General features: G+C 34.1%; 1 protein-coding gene across 2 annotated transcripts in view; it reads left to right on the top strand.

The window, feature by feature from the left end:
• Nucleotides 1-18663, top strand: part of GLCCI1 (glucocorticoid induced 1) — a 120016-nt gene that overhangs the window by 32342 nt on the left and 69011 nt on the right. For both annotated transcript variants that reach the window (XM_067746319.1, XM_067746318.1), the window contains exon 2: nt 1748-1899. In XM_067746319.1, coding sequence (XP_067602420.1) covers nt 1748-1899 — 152 coding nt within the window. The remainder of the gene's footprint in view (nt 1-1747; nt 1900-18663) is intronic.

The following is an 18663-nucleotide window of genomic DNA, read 5'->3' as shown; positions in this document are numbered from 1 at the left end:
ATCCCACATGCCGCGGAGCGGCTGGGCCGTGAGCCATGGCCGCTGAGCCTGCGCGTCCGGAGCATGTGCTCCGCAACGGGAGAGGCCACAACAGTGAGAGGCCCGCGTACCGCCAAAAAAAAAAAAAAAGGGAGGAAATTTTGTAATTTTCAGATATTCTCTAACACTCTTGGGTCAAAGAAGAAATCAGAACTGCAGTTGTAAGATAAAATTGGCCCTCCAGCCCTCTATGTCCAAGGATGTGGAACCTGGAGAGGTGGATGGCCAAATGTAAGGGACTTGAGCTTCCTCAGATTCTGGTATCCGTGAGGGTCCTAGAACCAGTCCCCCATAGAAATGAGGATGAGTGTATGTAAATAATATGATAGTTCACAGTATGCTGCATTTTCTTTTGTTTTCCAATTTAAAAAACCCAATTTTGTATTTTGGTTTCAGAAGGATAGTTAAAGGACAGTATTCAATAACAAATGTTTCTTAGCCCTCTGTAATGTGCAAGACATTTTGTTTGATGTGAGATATAACTCTGAGTAAGACTGATCCTTGGTGCTTGTAATCCACTGGATTTTATTATTCAATGCACATTAGTAGTAACTTATTTGAGATGCATATATGAAAAATCCTTTATAGTTTCTTTGTAAAGAAACTATAGGGTTCAGTATGATCATTTTAATTCTCAGCAGAGGTACCGATGGTACCTATATGGAGAGGAGAAGTAGATTATTATAGTAGATTGATTGAACTGTGTAGAATATCTGGAGATCTTGGTTCCTTTTTACCTCTATCACCTGTTAGCAGTTCTATTTCATTGGACGATTTAATTTTATCCCTCTGGGCTTCAAATTCTTCATCCATAAATGAGGAAGCTGAATTAAAATGTAAGATTCTTTATACATGTTATTTTTGTGTAGCTGTGAATAAATTTATTCATAAGTATTGAGCATCAACTTCTTTTCAATCTGTAGGGACCAAACTTATGCTCTAGTTGGGGAAGAAAGACAAATTTAGGGCTCCATGCAAGCAGAGAGTGCGTATATCTTTAAAAAGGACAGAGATGGAGAAAAGAAGGGCATTGGGAAAGGTTTCACAGAGGCAGTGTGACACCTGAGCTGATCTTTAAGATAAGTTTTTGTCAAGTGAACAGGGAAGGAGAACATTTTAGGTGCAGGAGATAATAGAAAGTATAGAGGCAGAGAAGTGAGTGTTTTACATTTGGGAAATTGCAGTTAGTTTGTATGGCATTTAGTAGTTAACATGGGTTTATGGAGGAGTAGCAAGACATCAAGTATTGATGTATATGGGAGCTGAATTGTGAAAAATAATGGGCTTTAAGTTAAAGACAGTGAATAACCATGGAAATTTTTTTAAGCAGTGGAGGGAGGTGGTACTGTAAGATTTAGTTAGGGTGGATGCAGAGATAGCATTTAGGAAACTGGCAGTTGAGACATGATGAAGTCTTCATTAAAGTAATGGCAGTGGAGATGATATACAGGTTTTAGAATAGGTCTCTAAAATGGATGGGCTTTGTAGGGTGTGACAGCCCTGGAAGTGTATGCAAAATTTAATATGTGAATGTATTTTCCTTTGGGAGAGGGTCTATAAATTTCATCACATCACGCAGGAGGGCTATTAGGGTAAATATATATTGTAGGGAAAATTGACAGAGTGATATTTTACAAACTATGAAGGTTAAATAATTTTAAGTTTTACTTTATTCATTAGTGACTAATCTTTTTTCACTTTTTTATAGTGGACAGGCCAAAATCTCATCAAGTTCGAACCTCTGGTACAATAAGGCGAACCTCTTCTTTGGATACGATAACAGGACCTTATCTCACAGGACAGTGGCCACGAGATCCTCATGTTCATTACCCTTCATGCATGAAAGATAAAGCTACTCAGGTAAAATAAGCAAATCAAAATCAGTTTTATTATCCTACAGTTCTATTTTGATCACAGTAAAGAAAATTAATTTAATCAAATTTTCCCAGTTATTAAATATATTCAACCAAAGAAGAAAGCCATTTCTTTCTTTTTTTTTTTTTTTGCGGTACGCGGGCCTCTCATTGCTGTGGCCTCTCCCGCTGCGGAGCACAGGCTCCGGACGCGCAGGATCAGTAGCCGTGGCTCGCGGGCCCAGCCGCTCTGTGGCATGTGGGATCCTCCGGGAGCAGGACACGAATCCGTGTCCCCTGCATCGGCAGGCGGACTCTCAACCACTGCGCCACCAGGGAAGCCCGAAAGCCATTTCTTTTAATAAACTTTAGACTAAGTATTTTTATCATCTTGGTTTTGAAAGTTTTAAAATTATTTAATATTTAATAAATAGCACATCAGTCTACATTGTGTGGTTTTTGAGCCTTATAGTTTTAGGAATTATTTTCCTACAGAAATTAATGACTAGTAACTGTATTAGAAAATACAGGCATAACTCGTTTTACTGTGCTTTTGCTTTACTATGCTTCTCAGATATTGTGTTTTTTTTACAAATTGAAGGTTTTTGGCAATCTTGCATGGAGCAAGTCTATCCGCGTCTTTCTTCCAACAGCATTTGCTCACTTTATGTCTCTCTGTCACATTCTGGCAATTCTTTAAATATTTCAAACTTTTTCATTATTATTATATTTGTTATGGTGATCCGTCATCAGTGATCTTTGTTGTTACTATTGTAAAAAGATTATGACTTGCTGAAGGCTCAGATGATGATTAGCATTTTTTAGCAATAAAGTATTTTTAATTAAGGTATGTATATTTTTTTTAGGATGTAATGCCATTGAACACTATAATAGAATACAGTAATAGTATAAACATAAATTTTATATGCACTGGGAAACCAAAAATTTGTGTGACTCTTTATTGCGATATTTGCTTTATTGTGGTGGTTTGGAACTGAACCTGCAGTATCTCCAAGGTATGCTGGTATAAGTAATTTTTGAAGAAAAGCTTGCACAGTTCCTGGAAATAATTTATAAAGTATTAACACATGGCTAAGGAAATATATGTTAAAGGATTTTTTTTCTGTTTAAAGCCAAAACTGAAATTCTTGAGAGAGAAATAGAAAATTTCCTGTTTGTCACACCTTCTCTATTTGTGGATCAGAGCTTTTGACTTGAAAAGTTTTCCTTCCATGTCAGAAAAAGATCTGAAAGCATCTTAATTTATAATTTCTGAATTCTTGACCATATCTTTATAGCAGTAGTTGATTAGCATTATGAACAATACTAAAAGTATAAGAGATGGTTATTGGCCTTAAAGAACTTACAGCATAGTTAGGAAGATAAGATGTAAATGTAAGAAAATTGGTAATAGAAGATAGAGTATTATTAGGTGTTAGATGAATGGAGCATTTAAATGTAAGGGAATTCAATGGAATGGGAACATTTTTGGCTTTGTGGGTTAGGGAAATAGAAGGATTAGAGTTTCATGTCTGAAGAATGAGGAAAAGGGGAGAAAATTTTGGACATGATCTATGAGAATCTTCTCCAGTTTTGTAATTTTCTCAGGCAAGCTTGAAACCATAAAATTAGCTTCTTTATCATGAATCCTATCAATTTTGTCTGTTTAATATTTTATGTCACCCACTCCCAGTCTTTTGCTTTCCATTCTTTGTGAGGGAAAGGAGCAGTTTGATATGGTAGGCAGTGGGATTCTCAAGTAGAAAGAACTAGCAAAACTTAGAGATGTGGGCCTGCACACTTAGAAATTGTCACAGATAATTCAAAACTATCTTTCTGGAGGAGTTGGACTCACAAGTGTGACAGAGTGTAGGTACAGAGTATAAAGAAAGAAGGTCAAGAGATCAAGGACTTAGTTTTTAGAAATGCACACAAGGGAAGGATAAAAAATTAATGTATTCACCTGGTAGCAACAAGAAGAGAAAGGAGTTTAATATTTACTGACTGTTGTACCATGTACTTTGTGTTTTTATATCCTGTGTTTCATTTAATTCTCACAAGAACATTATAAAATTACACGATGGAGAAGCAGAAGCTCAGGGAAGTTAAGTGACTTAGTATCATAAACCTAGGAATTGTTGGAGCCAGGTTTCTAATACAGGTTAATTTGTCAGCCAGTCTGAACTTCAATTTTATGGTGCTTTTAGGATAAATGGAATAGTGTGTGTGCATGTGTGTGTATCACCTAGTAGAGTAATTGACACCATTCTTAAAAATGGTAGCTATTCTTTTTAGGTTAAAAAGAAACCCTACCTTTTATTGAATATATGCTTTATGCTGACACTCTCCAAAAATATTATCTTATTCATTCTTCACCAAAACTCTAACAAGAGGAGACAGAAAAAGAGCAAAAGCTAAGAGAAGAAATAGTCGAGCCTTAGAAACCAAAGGAAAAGTTGTTTTAAGAAAGGAAAAATTATTAACAGTATCAGGTGCTACCGAGAGGTCATGGAAAATAGGGACTAGATTTAGAGATTAGGGGCATATTGTCTTGGAGAGTGAAATATTGATAATATGTTAGAGAAGGAAGCTCAGATATTTGGGAGTTAAGAAGAGAGTGATATCGTGATAGAAGATAAGGGCGCTGGGTAGGTTTCTTAACCACATCTGTTTCTTTATCTGCACAATGGGATTAATGAAACCTAACTCATGATAATGTTGTATGACTAAATAGGGTAATATTTGAAAGTGAATATGGCAATACACATGTTAGGTTATTAGTAGTAGATACAGACAGGCCCATTTGTAACATCTGCAGGATCTGGAGCAAATATAAATGTAGACCTACATACCATATACATACTAAGTTAAATTAACAAACTGTTACATAAAATTCCCCCAAAAGCCTGAAGTCCAGGGTAGGGGCTTCTCTTGCCTGGGTCTGCTTGTAGATCGTCTATTTGAGAAACCTGACATTGATAGGAAGGCCAAATATAGGCCTCATTTTACATATGATATACTGAGGCTTAGAGAAGTTTAACTTGTACATAGTTATATAGCTAAATAAATATGAAGAGATCTGAATCCACATTTGGCTGATTCCAAAGGTTTTGTGTTTTCTCCAGTTCCTCACTGCCTCTCATCGTAATCACTAAAGTGTATAGCACTTGACCTAATGCTTGCCTTACAAGCCTAAGAAATGGTCTTGCCCCGAAGCATTATTAGTTTAATTGAAGGTATAAGATATGAACATATGTAATGGTTGTTATTGTCACGTCCTCCTTGATTAATTCTTTAATTGCCATACCTCCTTGATTAATTCTTTAACTCTTGGGGAAGGAAGTAGATATTTTTATTTATTCAGTGGAAATTAGTAAACAGAAAGTGATACAGTCATTGTGCTACAGATATTAAATACCTAGGCTGTCTGGCTTTAGTGGAGGCAATCTCTAGTATTTTATACCTTTCATATTTCCATATTTCAGCTACCTTTATTATTGAGGGTTAGAAATAAAATTCTTTTTGTTTAATGTATTTATACATTGGGCCTTTTTAAAAGAAGTAGCATAGTGTTGTGGGAAAGACTATGGACTTTAGAGACAGATCTTGTGTTCAAATCAAAGCCCAATGTGAGGGAACTTCCTGGGACAATGGAATTGTATATCTTGATAGAGATTTTGGTTACATGGGTGGATGTATTTATTAGAACTTACACAAGTATACACTTGTGCATTCTAATATATAACTTCTAAAATATAGAATATAAATATTGAAATCTAATTAAGATGTTTAGAGGTGAAGGATACTGCTGTCTGCAACTTACTTTGAAATTAATAAAAAATAAGATCAATAGATGATAGATAGATGAATATATATGTGATGAAGCCAATGTAGCAAAATGTTAAATATAGATTCTAAATGTTGGCTTTCCGAGTATGCACTGAGAAGTTTTTTCAACTCTTCTATCTGTTTGAAATTTTAAAATAAAATGTTGGGGGGAAAATCATGGCCCATTGAATTAACTGCAATGTGTCTCACACTTCAGTTTCCTTTTTTACAAATTGCAGTTAATAATACCCAGGTTGCACATACACATATTTATTCTGAGGACTAAAAGAGACAGCTTCACATTTTTGAGGGCAATGGGGAGATGGATAATTGCCAGTTTATTAGACTAATCTGTGTAGCTTAATAGAAAACTAAAAACCATTTGTAGAATTTGATGTTATTTTATTACATTAACCCTGCTGATACAACCTTTTTAAACAAGTTTATTACTGACACTTAAAATTGAACTTGTAGTTAAGGTTACTATAATCAGACAGTAGCATTTCCTCAGTTTTCACCCCACAGTCCAAAGTATAAATCTTCATCTATGGACAGATATGAAATCTACATGTGAATGTGTTTTTAAATGATAAAGTAACATATACTCTTTGTAAACTGGTCAAACAATAAAAGTAATATAGAGTAATAATCAGAGGTGTTTCCTCTGACTTTGCAGGTATAGTAATGATTAGAGCTGTTAACAAATATTCTCATCCTCTCTCCTTGACATATGATAAGATTATACTTCTCTGCCCACTTGAAGTTAAGTGTGGCCATGAGACTTGCTTTGGGAAGAAGCTTTAAAGAGCTGGTGCACCAAAACTAGACAAGTAACACCACAAGAGAGAAAATTACAGGCCAGTATCCCTGATGAACATCAGTGTAAAAATCCTCAGTATAATATTAGCAAATCAAATTCAACAATACATTAAAAGGATCATACACCATGATCAAGTGGGATTTATTCCAGGGATGCAAGGATGGTCCAACATCTGCAAATCAGTCATTATGGTACACTACATTAACAAAATGAAGGATAAAAATTATACAATCATCTCAATAGATGCAGAAAAAGCATTTGACAAAATTCAACATCTCTCAACAAAGTGTGTATAAAGAGAACATACCTCAACATAATATAGGCCATATATGATAAGACCACAGCTAACATCATACTCAGTGATGAAAAATTGAAAGCTTTTCCTCTAAGATCAGGAACAAGACAGGGATGCTGAGTCTCGCCACTTTTATTTGACATAGTATTGGAAGTCTCACCCAGAGCAATTAGGGAAGAAAAATAAAGGCTTCCAAATTGGAAAGGAAGAATTAAAACTGTCACTATTTGCAAATGATAATATACTATATACAGAAAACCCTAAAGACTCCACCAGAAAACTGTTAGAATTAATAAATGAATTTGGTAAATTTGCAGGATACAAAATCAAGATATAGAAATCTGTTGCATTTCTATACACTAATATCAAACTATTAGAGAAATTAAGAAAACAATTCATTTACAGTTGCATCAAAAATAATAAAATATCTAGGAATAAATTTAACCAAGAAGGTGAAAGACCTGTATGCTGAAAACTATAAGACATTGGTGAAATAAATTAAAGAAACAAATAAGTGGAAAGATATTTCATGCTCATGGATTGGAAGTATTAATATTGTTAAAATGTCCATACTATTCAAAGCAATCTACAGATTCAGTGCAGTCCCTATCAAAATTCCAATGGCATTTTCACAGAATTCACACAATTCTGAAATTTGTATGGAACCACAGAAGACCCATAGCCAAAGCAATCTTGAGAAAGAACAAAGCTGGAGGCATCTTACTCCCTGATCTGAAATTATGTTACAAAGCTGTAGTAATCAAAACCATATAGGCGTAAAAGCAGACACATAGATCAATGGAACAGAATAGACAGCCAAGAAATAAACCCACGTATATATGGTCAATTAATTTATGACAAAGAAGCCAAGAATATACAATGGGAAAAGGATAGTCTCTTCAGTAAACAGTGTTGGGAAAACTGGACAACCACATGCAAAAGAATGAAACTGAGCCACTGTCTTACACCATACACAAAAATTAACTCAAAACGGATTAAGGATGTTCAACATATGCAAATCATTGTGATAACACCACAGCAACAAGAGAGAAGACAGAAATCATGTTCATCTCAATGGGTGCCGAAAAAGCATTTGATAAAATTCAACATTCATTCATGGTAAAAAAAAAAAAAACTCACCAAAGAGGGTATAGGGGGAATATATCTCAACATAATAAAAGCTATTTATGACAAACCCACAGCCAATAAAATACTCAACAGTGAAAAGCTGAAAGCCTTCCCTCTAAAATCTGGTACGAGACAAGGATGCCCACTGCCACCACTTCTATCCAATGCAGTATTGGAAGTCCTGGCCACACCAGTCAGACAAGAAAAAGAAATAAAAGGTATCCAAATTGGAAGGGAAGAGGTAAAATTGTCATTATATGCAAATGACATGATACTTTATGTAGAAAACCCTAAAGACTCCACACAAAAACTATTAGAACTGATAAACCAAATAAGCAGGGTAGCAGGGTACAAGATTAACATACAAAAATCCGTTGCATTCCTTTACATTAACAGTGAAATATCAGAATGGGAAAGTAAGAAAAATCCCATTTAAGATCGCGTCCAAAAAAGAAAAAAAATACCTAGGAATAAACCTGACCAAGGAGGTGAAAGACTTATGTGCTGAGAACTATAAAACATTGATTAAGGAAACCGAAGGTGATCCAAAGAAATGGAAAGGTATCCCAGGCTCTTGGATTGGAAGAATTAATATCATTAAAATGTCCATACTACCCAGAGCAATCTACAGATTTAATGTGATCCCTGTCATATTACCCATGACATTTTTCACAGAATTATAACAAATAATACTAAAATTTATATGGAACCACAAAGGACCCAGAACTGCAAAAGCAATCCTGAGGAAAAAGAACAAAGGTGTAGGCATAACCCTCCCAGACTTCACACAATACTGCAGTGCTACAGTAATCAAAAAAGTTTGGTACTGGCACACAAACAGGCATATGAATCAGTAGAGAGCAGAATAGAGAGCCCAGAAATAAACCCACACACCTACGGTCAATTATATCTTTGACAAAGGCGGCAAGAATATACAATGGAGAAAAGACAGTCTCTTCAGCAAGTAGTGTTGGGAAACTTGGACAGCCACATGTAAATCAATGAAGTTAGAACACTCCCTCACACCATACACAGAAATAAATTTGAAATGGCTTAAAGACTTAAATATAAGATGTGACACCATAAAACTCCTAAAAGAGAATATAGGCAAAACATTCTCTGACATAAATCATACCAATGTTTTCTTAGGTCAGTCTCTCTCAAGGCAAAAGAAATAAAAGCAAAAATAAACAAATGGGACCTAATGAAACTTAAAAGCTTTGCACAGCAAAAGAAACAATAAAGAAAATGAAAAAAAACAACCTATGGAATGGGAGAAAATATTTGCAAATGATGTGACCAACAGAGGCTTAATTTCCAAAATATACAGACACTCATACAACTCAATAACAAAAACCAAACAACCCAATCAAAAAATGGGCAGAAGACCTAAACAGACATTTCTCCAAAGAAGACATACAGATGGCCAACAGGCACATGAAAAGATGCTCAACATGCCTAATTATTAGAGAAATGCAAATCAAAATTATGATGAGGTATCACCTCACACCAGTCAGAATGGCCATCATCAAAAAGTCTACAAATAATAAATGCTGGAGAGGGTGTGAAGAAAAGGGAACCCTCCCACACTGATGGTGGGAATGTAAATTGGTACAGCCATTATGGAGAATAGTATGGAGGTTCCTTAAAAAACTAAAAATAGAGCTACCATATGATACAGCAATCCCACTCCTGGGTATATATACAGAAAAGACAAAAACTCTAATTTGAAAAGGTACATGTATCCCAATGTTCATAGCAGCACTATTTACAATAATCAAGACATGGAAGCAACCTAAGTGTACATCAACAGATGAATGGACGAAGAAGATGTGGTATATATTATATAATGGAATATTACTTAGCCATAAGGAAGAATGAAATATTGCCATTTGCAGCAACATGGATATACGTAGAAATGATCATACTAAGTAAAGTAAGCCTGACAGTGAAAGACAAATATTATGATATCACTTATGTGGCATCTAAAAAATGATACAAATGAACTTATTTACAAAACAGAAATGATCAAAGACACTGAAAGCAAACTTATGATTACAAAAGAGGAAAGGGGGGAGGGATAAATTGGGAGTTTGGGATTAGCAGATACAAACTACTATATCTATATCTATATATCTATATATATATATATATATATATATATAAAATAGATAAACAACAAAGTCTTACTGTATAGCACAGGGCACTATATTCAATCTTGTAATAACCTATAATGGAAAAGAATCTGAAAAAGAATGTATATATATGTATTTATGAATCACTTTGCTGTACACCTGAAAATAATGCAATATTATAAATCAACTATACTTCTGTTTTAAAAAAACAATGTAAGACCCATTTTTCAAAAGCATGGCTTGGCGTTTTTTCCCTCTATATATTAGATTCAACATCAACGAACTAGTTCAAGAAAATAAAGGAACCAATAATTGGTGATACTCCAAAAAGGCAAAAAAAAAAAAAAAAAGACTTGAATGTAAGATCTGAAGCCATTGAAATCCTAAAAGAAAACATAGGCGGTAAGACTCCTTGACATGAGTCTGGGTGATGATTTTTTGGTTTGAACCTTAAAGCAAAGACAACAGAAAAAATAAACAGGTGGAACTACATCAAACTAAAAAGCTTCTGCACATGAAAGGAAACCATTGACAAAATGCAAGGCAACCTACTAAATGTGAAAAAAATACTTGCAGATTATATATCCTATAAGAGGTTTATATACAAGATACATAAAGAACTCATAGAACTCAACAGCAAAAAAAAAAAAAAAAAATCTAATTAAAAAGCAGGCAGAGGATCTGAATAGACATTCTTCCAAAGATGTACAGATGGCTAACAGACACATGAAAATGTGTTCAACATCACCAATCATCAGGGAAATGCAAATCAAAACCACAATGAGCTATCACCTCATACCTGTAGAAAGGCTATTATCAAAAGCTCAAGAGGTAAAACGTATTGGTGAGGATATGCACTGTTTGTGGGAATGTAAATTGGTGCAGCTACTACAGAAAACAGTATGGCGGTTCCTCAAAAAGTTAAAAATAGAACTACCATATGATTTAGCAGTTCCCCTTCTGAGCATCTATCCAAAAGAAATGAAAACAGTAGCTCAAAAAGATATACATACCCTCATGTTCCTTGTGGAATTTAAAATAACCAAGATAGGGGTACAACCTAAGTGTCCACTGATGCATGAATGGATAAAAAAATGAATAGATAAAAAATATTATTCAACCATAAAAAAGGAGGAAATCTTGCCATCTGTGACAACATGGATGGACCTTGAGGGTATTATGCTAAGTGAAATGTCAGATTAAAAATATGGTATTATACATGTGGAATCTAAAACAAAACAACAAACGCACCGTCTCATAGATGCAGAGAACAGATTGGTGGTTTCTAGGGATGGAGGGGGGTTGAGAGTAGTTGAAATGGGTGAGGGGAGTCAAAAAGTACAAACTTCCAGTACTAAAGTCATGGGGATGTAATGTACAGCATGGCACCTATACTTGATAATGTTGTATTGCATATTCGAAAGTTGCTAAGAAAGAAACTCTTAAAAGTTCTCATCACAAGGAAAAAACTTTCTGTAAGTATGTCTGGTGACAGATGTTCACTAGACTTACTGTGGTGATCATTTAGCAGTATATACAAATAGTGAATTATGTTGTACACCCAAAACTAATATAATGTTGTATGTCAGTTATACCTCAATTTAAAAAAAGGTAGTGTGTTCACTCTGACAATGGTAGCATCAAGCATACGTGCATATTTTACCAATTGTTTTTCTTTTTCTTTTAAATGAAGAGTGATTCATTATGTTTGAAATGCCATTTGATCTTTGAAATGAAGGTTGTTTTGACTCATAACCTATAATTTGGTGAATTTTTTAATAGATTACTTAATAATTGGTCATAATTACATTTCTGGAATGAATACTATTCATTTATGGAGTTCTTTTTTAAAATATACAGTGGCCGTTGAAGTGTTTAAAATTTATTATATTTGTTTCAATATTCAGAAATGAGGTCTGAAATTTTTTCTTTCTCATAATGTAATCCTTAGATTTCTGTGTTATATTGCTTCATAAAAAGATTTTGCAAGATTTCCTTCCTCTGCTCTGGCATGGTGTAAATATCATCTCTATTATCTGTTACTTCGGTCTGAAAGAATTTTCCCTATGAAGCTGACTAGTATGACTTTGGATTATAGCTCTTTAGTAAATCTGTTTATTCCATGGCTCTTGGTCTTTTTTGATTTCTACTTCTTTTGTTTAGTTTTTTGTTTCCTAGAATATAATCCACTTCATCCAAATTTTCAAGTGTATTTTCATAGAGTTTCACAAAGTACTCTTCTATAATTCTTTTAATCTTTTGTATATCTGCAGTTGTTTTTCTATTCTCGTTTTTATTTATTTATTTTAGGCTATGTTGGGTCTTCGTTGCTGCACACGGGTTTTCTCTAGTTGTGGCGAGTGGGGGCTACTCTTCGTTGCGGTTCTCATTGTGGTGGCTTCTCTTGTTGTGGAGCACGGGCTCTAGGCATGCAGGCTTCATTAGTTGTGGCACACAGGCTTAGTAGTTGTGGCTCACGGGCTCTAGAGCGCAGGCTCAGTAGTTGTGGCACACAGGCTTAGCTGTTCCATGGCATGTGGGATCTTCCCAGACCAGTGCTTGAACCTATGTCCCCTGCATTGGCAGGAGGATTCTTAACCACTGTGCCACCAGGGAAGCCCTCTATTCTTATTTTTAATATTGTATATTTGTGTTTGAGTGATTAAATTTATTAGGTTATATACTATATTAAAATTTTTTAAGGTGTTGAATTAATTTTACTGTGTTTTTTTTTTCCTAGTTCATTTCCCTTTGACTTTGCTCTGTCTTTGCCTTTCTTCTGCCTTCCTGGCATGTGTATTGTTCTTCTTCTGGATTCTGAAGATGAATGCTTAATTTTGTATTTGTGATATTTACTGTTTAGTAAGTGTTTTATGCCAAGATTTATCTTCTGAGCTCAGCTTTGGCTAGTATATGTTTCCATTATTTGTATTTTCAAGATATTCAATTTCAGTTTTGATATCCTGTTTAGCATATGAGAGTATTCTGTTTTGTTTTTAACTTCTAAATGGTTAAAGTTTCTTTTCCTAGTAAAACTTTAATTTCTACTTTTATTGCATTATAGCATAGATTAATAGGTTTTTGGAAACTTCATTGAAGTTTTCGTTGTAGCCTTTGATTTGTTTTCTTAATTCTCTGTATTTGAAAATGAGGTACAGTCTTTACTTTCAGATAAAGAATACATTACGTATTAATTCAGCCTTATTCACTATATTATTCAGTTTCCATATAGGTCACTTTATTTATGTCTGTCTGTTCTATCATGAGCTCGATGTTCTTGAGTTAAAACTTCTGTTGATTTCTGTTTCCAGTGGTCGTTTGCCTTACATTTTGATGATAATACAAATGTTTTAAAGATGTATGTTCATTATGTCTTTCTTTTTTTTTTTTTTTTTTGGGTACGCAGCCCTCTCACTGTTGTGGCCTCTCCCGTTGCGGAGCACAGGCTCCGGACACGCAGGCTCAGTGGCCATGGCCCACGGGCCCAGCCGCTCCGCGGCATGTGGGATCTTCCCAGACCAGGGCACAAACCCGTGTCCCCTGCATCGGCAGGTGGACTCTCAACCACTGCACCACCAGGGAAGCCCCATTATGTCTTTCTAATGGTTGATATTGTTTATTGTTACAGAATGCTTAATGTCTTGATTAATATTATTTTCCCTGAACCGAACCTTTTCATGATATAAATATTGTAAACTCTCTTTTCTTTTCATTGGCCAAGAGCTCTGGTTTTGAATCAGATGGCTTGGTTTTGAATCTTGGCTCCAGCATTTTTTAGCTTTGTAATTTTGAGCAAACTACCTCTTTGCCTCAGTTTCCTCATTTGTTAATGGGATATTATACCTCATAGGATTGTTGTAAGGGTTAAATTGAGGTAATGCATTTGAAATGCTAAGAATAATGACTGAAACATTGTCAATAAGTAATTACTATTAATTATTTACATTTACTAGCAGAGGGTTAAAGATAGGTGGACATCTGGGTATTGGCCATGGCACTCTTAATTCACAGCTGAGAAGGGGAACTTCAAATAGAAATTTCTTTCTTCCCACCTGTTTCCCATGGTTTTTACTTCTTAGTGTTTTTGTCTTTCTGTTCTGATAAATCTTGCTTATTGCTGGAAATAATTAGCTTTGAGCCATTTATATGTATTTTTGAGTCATCTACCATACTTCTCCATGTTAGGGAAAAATGACATGGTAAACCTGACAGTTTTTTAAAAATGTCTGATGGCCAGTTGAGGTGAGAGTAGCTTTTACTCTATATGAGTCCTTCCACTTTGACTGCTTGTCTATCCCCCTCATTCATCGTCTCCGAAAAGTTGGTATCAGAGAAAGATTTCAGAACTTTTCATTTACCTCTTTTATTTTTTGAAGGGTAAGAAATGGAATGGTAAGATTTTTAAATGAAATTCTGTACACTTCTGCTTTCTTTTCTCCAGATGATATTCTTCTTTGATATTTTATTGTTTTTAATTAATTTTCAAATTTTACAGAATGAAACATTTAAACATGCCAAAAAGTACATAAAGTAACCTTTTAGTTTTCTTCATTTCATTAAGTTTGAGTGTATGGAGTTTTGTGATCCTATCTCTATGCCAGCATTTTTCCCTAGAAATCTTTTTTATATTTAAGAAACAGATCTGGTATAAGTACTTAGCGTTTGACTTTAGCCAACATTCGATAAAATTAACAACTCCAAACTAAAATATATAAATTCTTTGCTATTTAAATACTCTATTCTTTTCTTCCCTTCATGAAAGGAGCTTGGTTGGGGAGGACTTTCATCAAAGGAGTAAATGGTATATCTCAAATTAGTAATAGGTATAAGAAAGAACTTTCAGTTTTACCACTCTGATCAGAAACTCATTTCCTGACCAAAAGTCATTCTTGATACAGCTGTTTGGGTTTCCTGTGCCCTTGTTGAAGAGCTTGCTGTTAAAGTTTAAGAAGTGGTAGTTGCTGGAACAATTTTGGACGGTGGTGGGAAGCTTTTCTTGAAATGAAAGCAAGTCTAAAGATTTGGCCATCTTGGCCTCCTAGATTGCATTCCAGGGACCTAAATTGTTATTTTTATGGAGCTGGTCTCCAACTGGCTCTTGAGTAAGTTTATAAAGATTCTATCTTGTACAGGATCGCCTTTACTTTTTTTTTTCCAGCCATTAGCTAATTAAAAGACAGGACTGTATAATTCTAGAGTTGAACAATCCACATGATAGTAGTCACGTTCCTAGTTCAGGGAGTAATATTTTTGGTTGCCAGAGGAATATACTCAGCTGTACTGATGAAAAATTTAAATCCATAGCTAAAATATTTACTGTTTTACTCATCAGTTTCAAATACTGTCTTTAAAACTAGCAGAAACTCAAAATTCTACGTATTAATTTTTAATAGTTAATGTATTGATTTAAATCAAAAGTAGAAGGTAAATAGCAAAGAGCCTTCCCCATACTCCTGTTGCCCATATACCCAGTTTTCTTCCCATTACCAGAAATATTTTACAGGTAACAAAAACAGCCTGTTTTCCTTTATCTCCTCCCTCACCTTTACCCCTAAACTAGCTCTAGGTAAAGTTGTGAAATAGGTTGTATTTATTTGGAACAACCCTCTCACACTATCTTCTTGAACTTTGTTGTCTGGTACATTGGTTCTCAACCTTTTATATCTTAAAATCCATCAATTTTCTATCAAAAATCCTGTGATAATAATAAACAGCATTTATTTAGAAAGACATTTATTAGAGACATTAAGCTTTAAGAGTCAGAATCAGATCATAGTTAAGGATGGGTGCAGTATGAGAAAGCGGTATGCCTTTCAAGTTGTCAGTAACTTGGTATAAATTTTTTAATAAATGATTGGCATAGAATACATCATATTGGTAGGAAACATTAGTATAAACCAAGTGAAAACAGCTTTTTTGTGCTGTTGACATTCTTAAAGCTTTTGGGAGATAACACTAGTACCTAGTAAAATGAGGATCACATAGTAAGCTTCTAGCACAGTAAATAGGACATAGTAGATGTTGAAAAATGTTACCTGCTTTGTATTGGAGTCTATAGTATTTTACTGTCAGCAGGCTTAAATATAATAATACTGAATTGAGTGGACAGTATTACTGGTATCAATAATTGATTATGCAATTATGAACATTAAATCTGGATTGGTAAGAAATGGCATAGAAATGATGCAACTAACTCCAGGGCATGAGAGGGCTCTGAAACACGGTTAAACAATTTCTGGTGGGTCAGGGTTCATTCAGTCAGAAGTAGCTATTGTTTTCCACTGTACATTCTTACAAGTAAGAAATGGTACTTTAGATTTATAGGTCCATGTATGGGACAGTGGACTTATATTGCTACAGAAACTCCCACTCCCTTTCTCATTACTTAGGTATCCCATTGATGATATTTATGCTATCATCAGTTGAACACTACTGGTTTTTATGACTTCGGAATGGTATGGAAACATTTTTGGTAGATATCTAGTAGTCACCTATGTTGCTGATTTTCTGTCAGGTGTGAGAGATTAAAGAAACATTAAAAGCTATTAAGAAGCAATAAAAAGTAATTTATTGGATAATACTGAGGCAGCTATAATCCAGTGCAATTGTTAAATGTATTTTTTTTAAGTGTTTGGAAATATCACTTTTGAAAAAGTAAAATTGCTCTCATTTTTTTTTACTAGTGGAATCAGTTTTCTGAAACACAGTCACCAAAGCAAATTGTAATTTTAAAAATTATAGCACAAAATAATGAATATGTTTTAATGCGCTCTAAAAACTGAAAATTAGATCTCATCATTTGGTTTTAAATTTATCCACAATAATAGTGAGAGAACTTGTCAGAATGGGTATTATTAAGTGTAAATACTGAATAATAAATTGAAATATTGTTTATACTTTTAATTCCTCATAGTACCATCTCCTTTTGGTTAAAGCAGAAACTGTCAAGAGTCAATTTAATAACTGTTTCTGTAAGAAGCCAGAGAATAGTATTTCTGATATACAGTTTATTTTATGTTACATTAGTTCCTTTGTTAAATGTTCTCAAAATGACTTGAGAAACCTGACTAGGTAGATTATTAATGTACAGTGCCTCCTACTCTTTTCTGTTATATTACTCGACTAGTGCTGCTGTGTGATTTGAAACTTGGCAAGAAAAGCATGACAGAAAATACCAATTATTTTTAGAAAATACAAACAATGCTTGGGACTTTCAGGTTCAGCAATACATGGCTTTTTTTAAATTGAAAAATGAGATTGATTTGTAATTTCCTCTTTGACATAAATATTTTTAATAACAGTTTTATTGAGATATAACTTATATAGCATACAGTTCATCTATTTAGAGTGTAGAATTCATGGTTCTTAATATAATTGTGCAACCAATGCCATAATCAATTTTAGAATATTTCTGTTTTTACGAAAAGAAACCATTAGCAGTCACTCACTATTTCCCCCCAGTCTTCTTTTCCTCAGCCATAGGCACCCAGTCAGTAGTCTACTGTCTGCCGCTCTACATTTGCATTTTCTGAACATTTCATATCAATGGACTCATACAATTTGTAGCCTTTGGTTTCTGCCTTTTTCATTTAGTATAGTATTTTTAAGTTTCATCCATGTGGTAGCATGGTATCAGTACTTCATTCCTTTGTAATGCCAAATAATATTTCATGGTATGGACATACTACAGTTTATTTGTACATTCATGAGTTGGTGAATTTCTATGAACCTTTGCACACAAGTTTTTGTGTTTACATATGTTTTCATTTCTCTAGGAATTGCTGGATCATATGGTAGCTCTCTGTTTAACTTTTTCAGGAAAACATTTTTATAGATATTTTTTCCTCCATAGAATTAAAGTACAACATGAAAGATATATCCAAACTGAATTATAATTTCCTGTCAATATTCTCATCAATAACTTTCCACTAATATTTCTAGGTGTTGGATATTTCAGTTACCTTCAGTTTTCAGTTACTCTAAACATTTAAATATTTCAGCTTTTCTAAAGTCTCCAATTCCATTCCCATAGCCAGTGATAAACTACATACAGGCATTTGCAGTTGTGAGAGAACCCCAACCCCTAGTCAAAGGAAACACTGACTAGGGAAAAATATTTTATGTGATGTATACTAACATCTTAACTTACATGTAACCTGTCTTCCAAGATAGATTTGAGGTTTGCATCTAAAGTTAGAATTTTTGTAATTCTATGTTGGGCTTTCTCAGAGTAGATATACATCCCCACTTACTGATTCTATTACATAGCTATCTTTCTCATTTTTTTAAAATCCTGCTTCTAAATTTGAAACAGGAGTCACTGCAGAAGATTTGGAAAATACCAAAAATCTCAAAATAAGTTGCTTATAATTCTAATATCCAGACAGCCATTTTTAACATTTTGATGCATATCCTCTTATATTTTGATTATTTGCATTTAAAAAATAAAAATTTAAAAACTACAGACCATTTTAAAAAGAGTTCAGATGATACTGCAGGTAGTAAATATGATTTTATTATTTATTTTGTATGATTTTAATAAATCATAACATTTACTCATGCCAT

Source organism: Pseudorca crassidens, chromosome 8 (genome assembly GCF_039906515.1).
Source record: "Pseudorca crassidens isolate mPseCra1 chromosome 8, mPseCra1.hap1, whole genome shotgun sequence".
In the NCBI taxonomy this organism is placed as follows: Eukaryota; Metazoa; Chordata; class Mammalia; order Artiodactyla; family Delphinidae; genus Pseudorca; species Pseudorca crassidens.
This window is presented reverse-complemented; position numbering and strand designations above follow the sequence as displayed.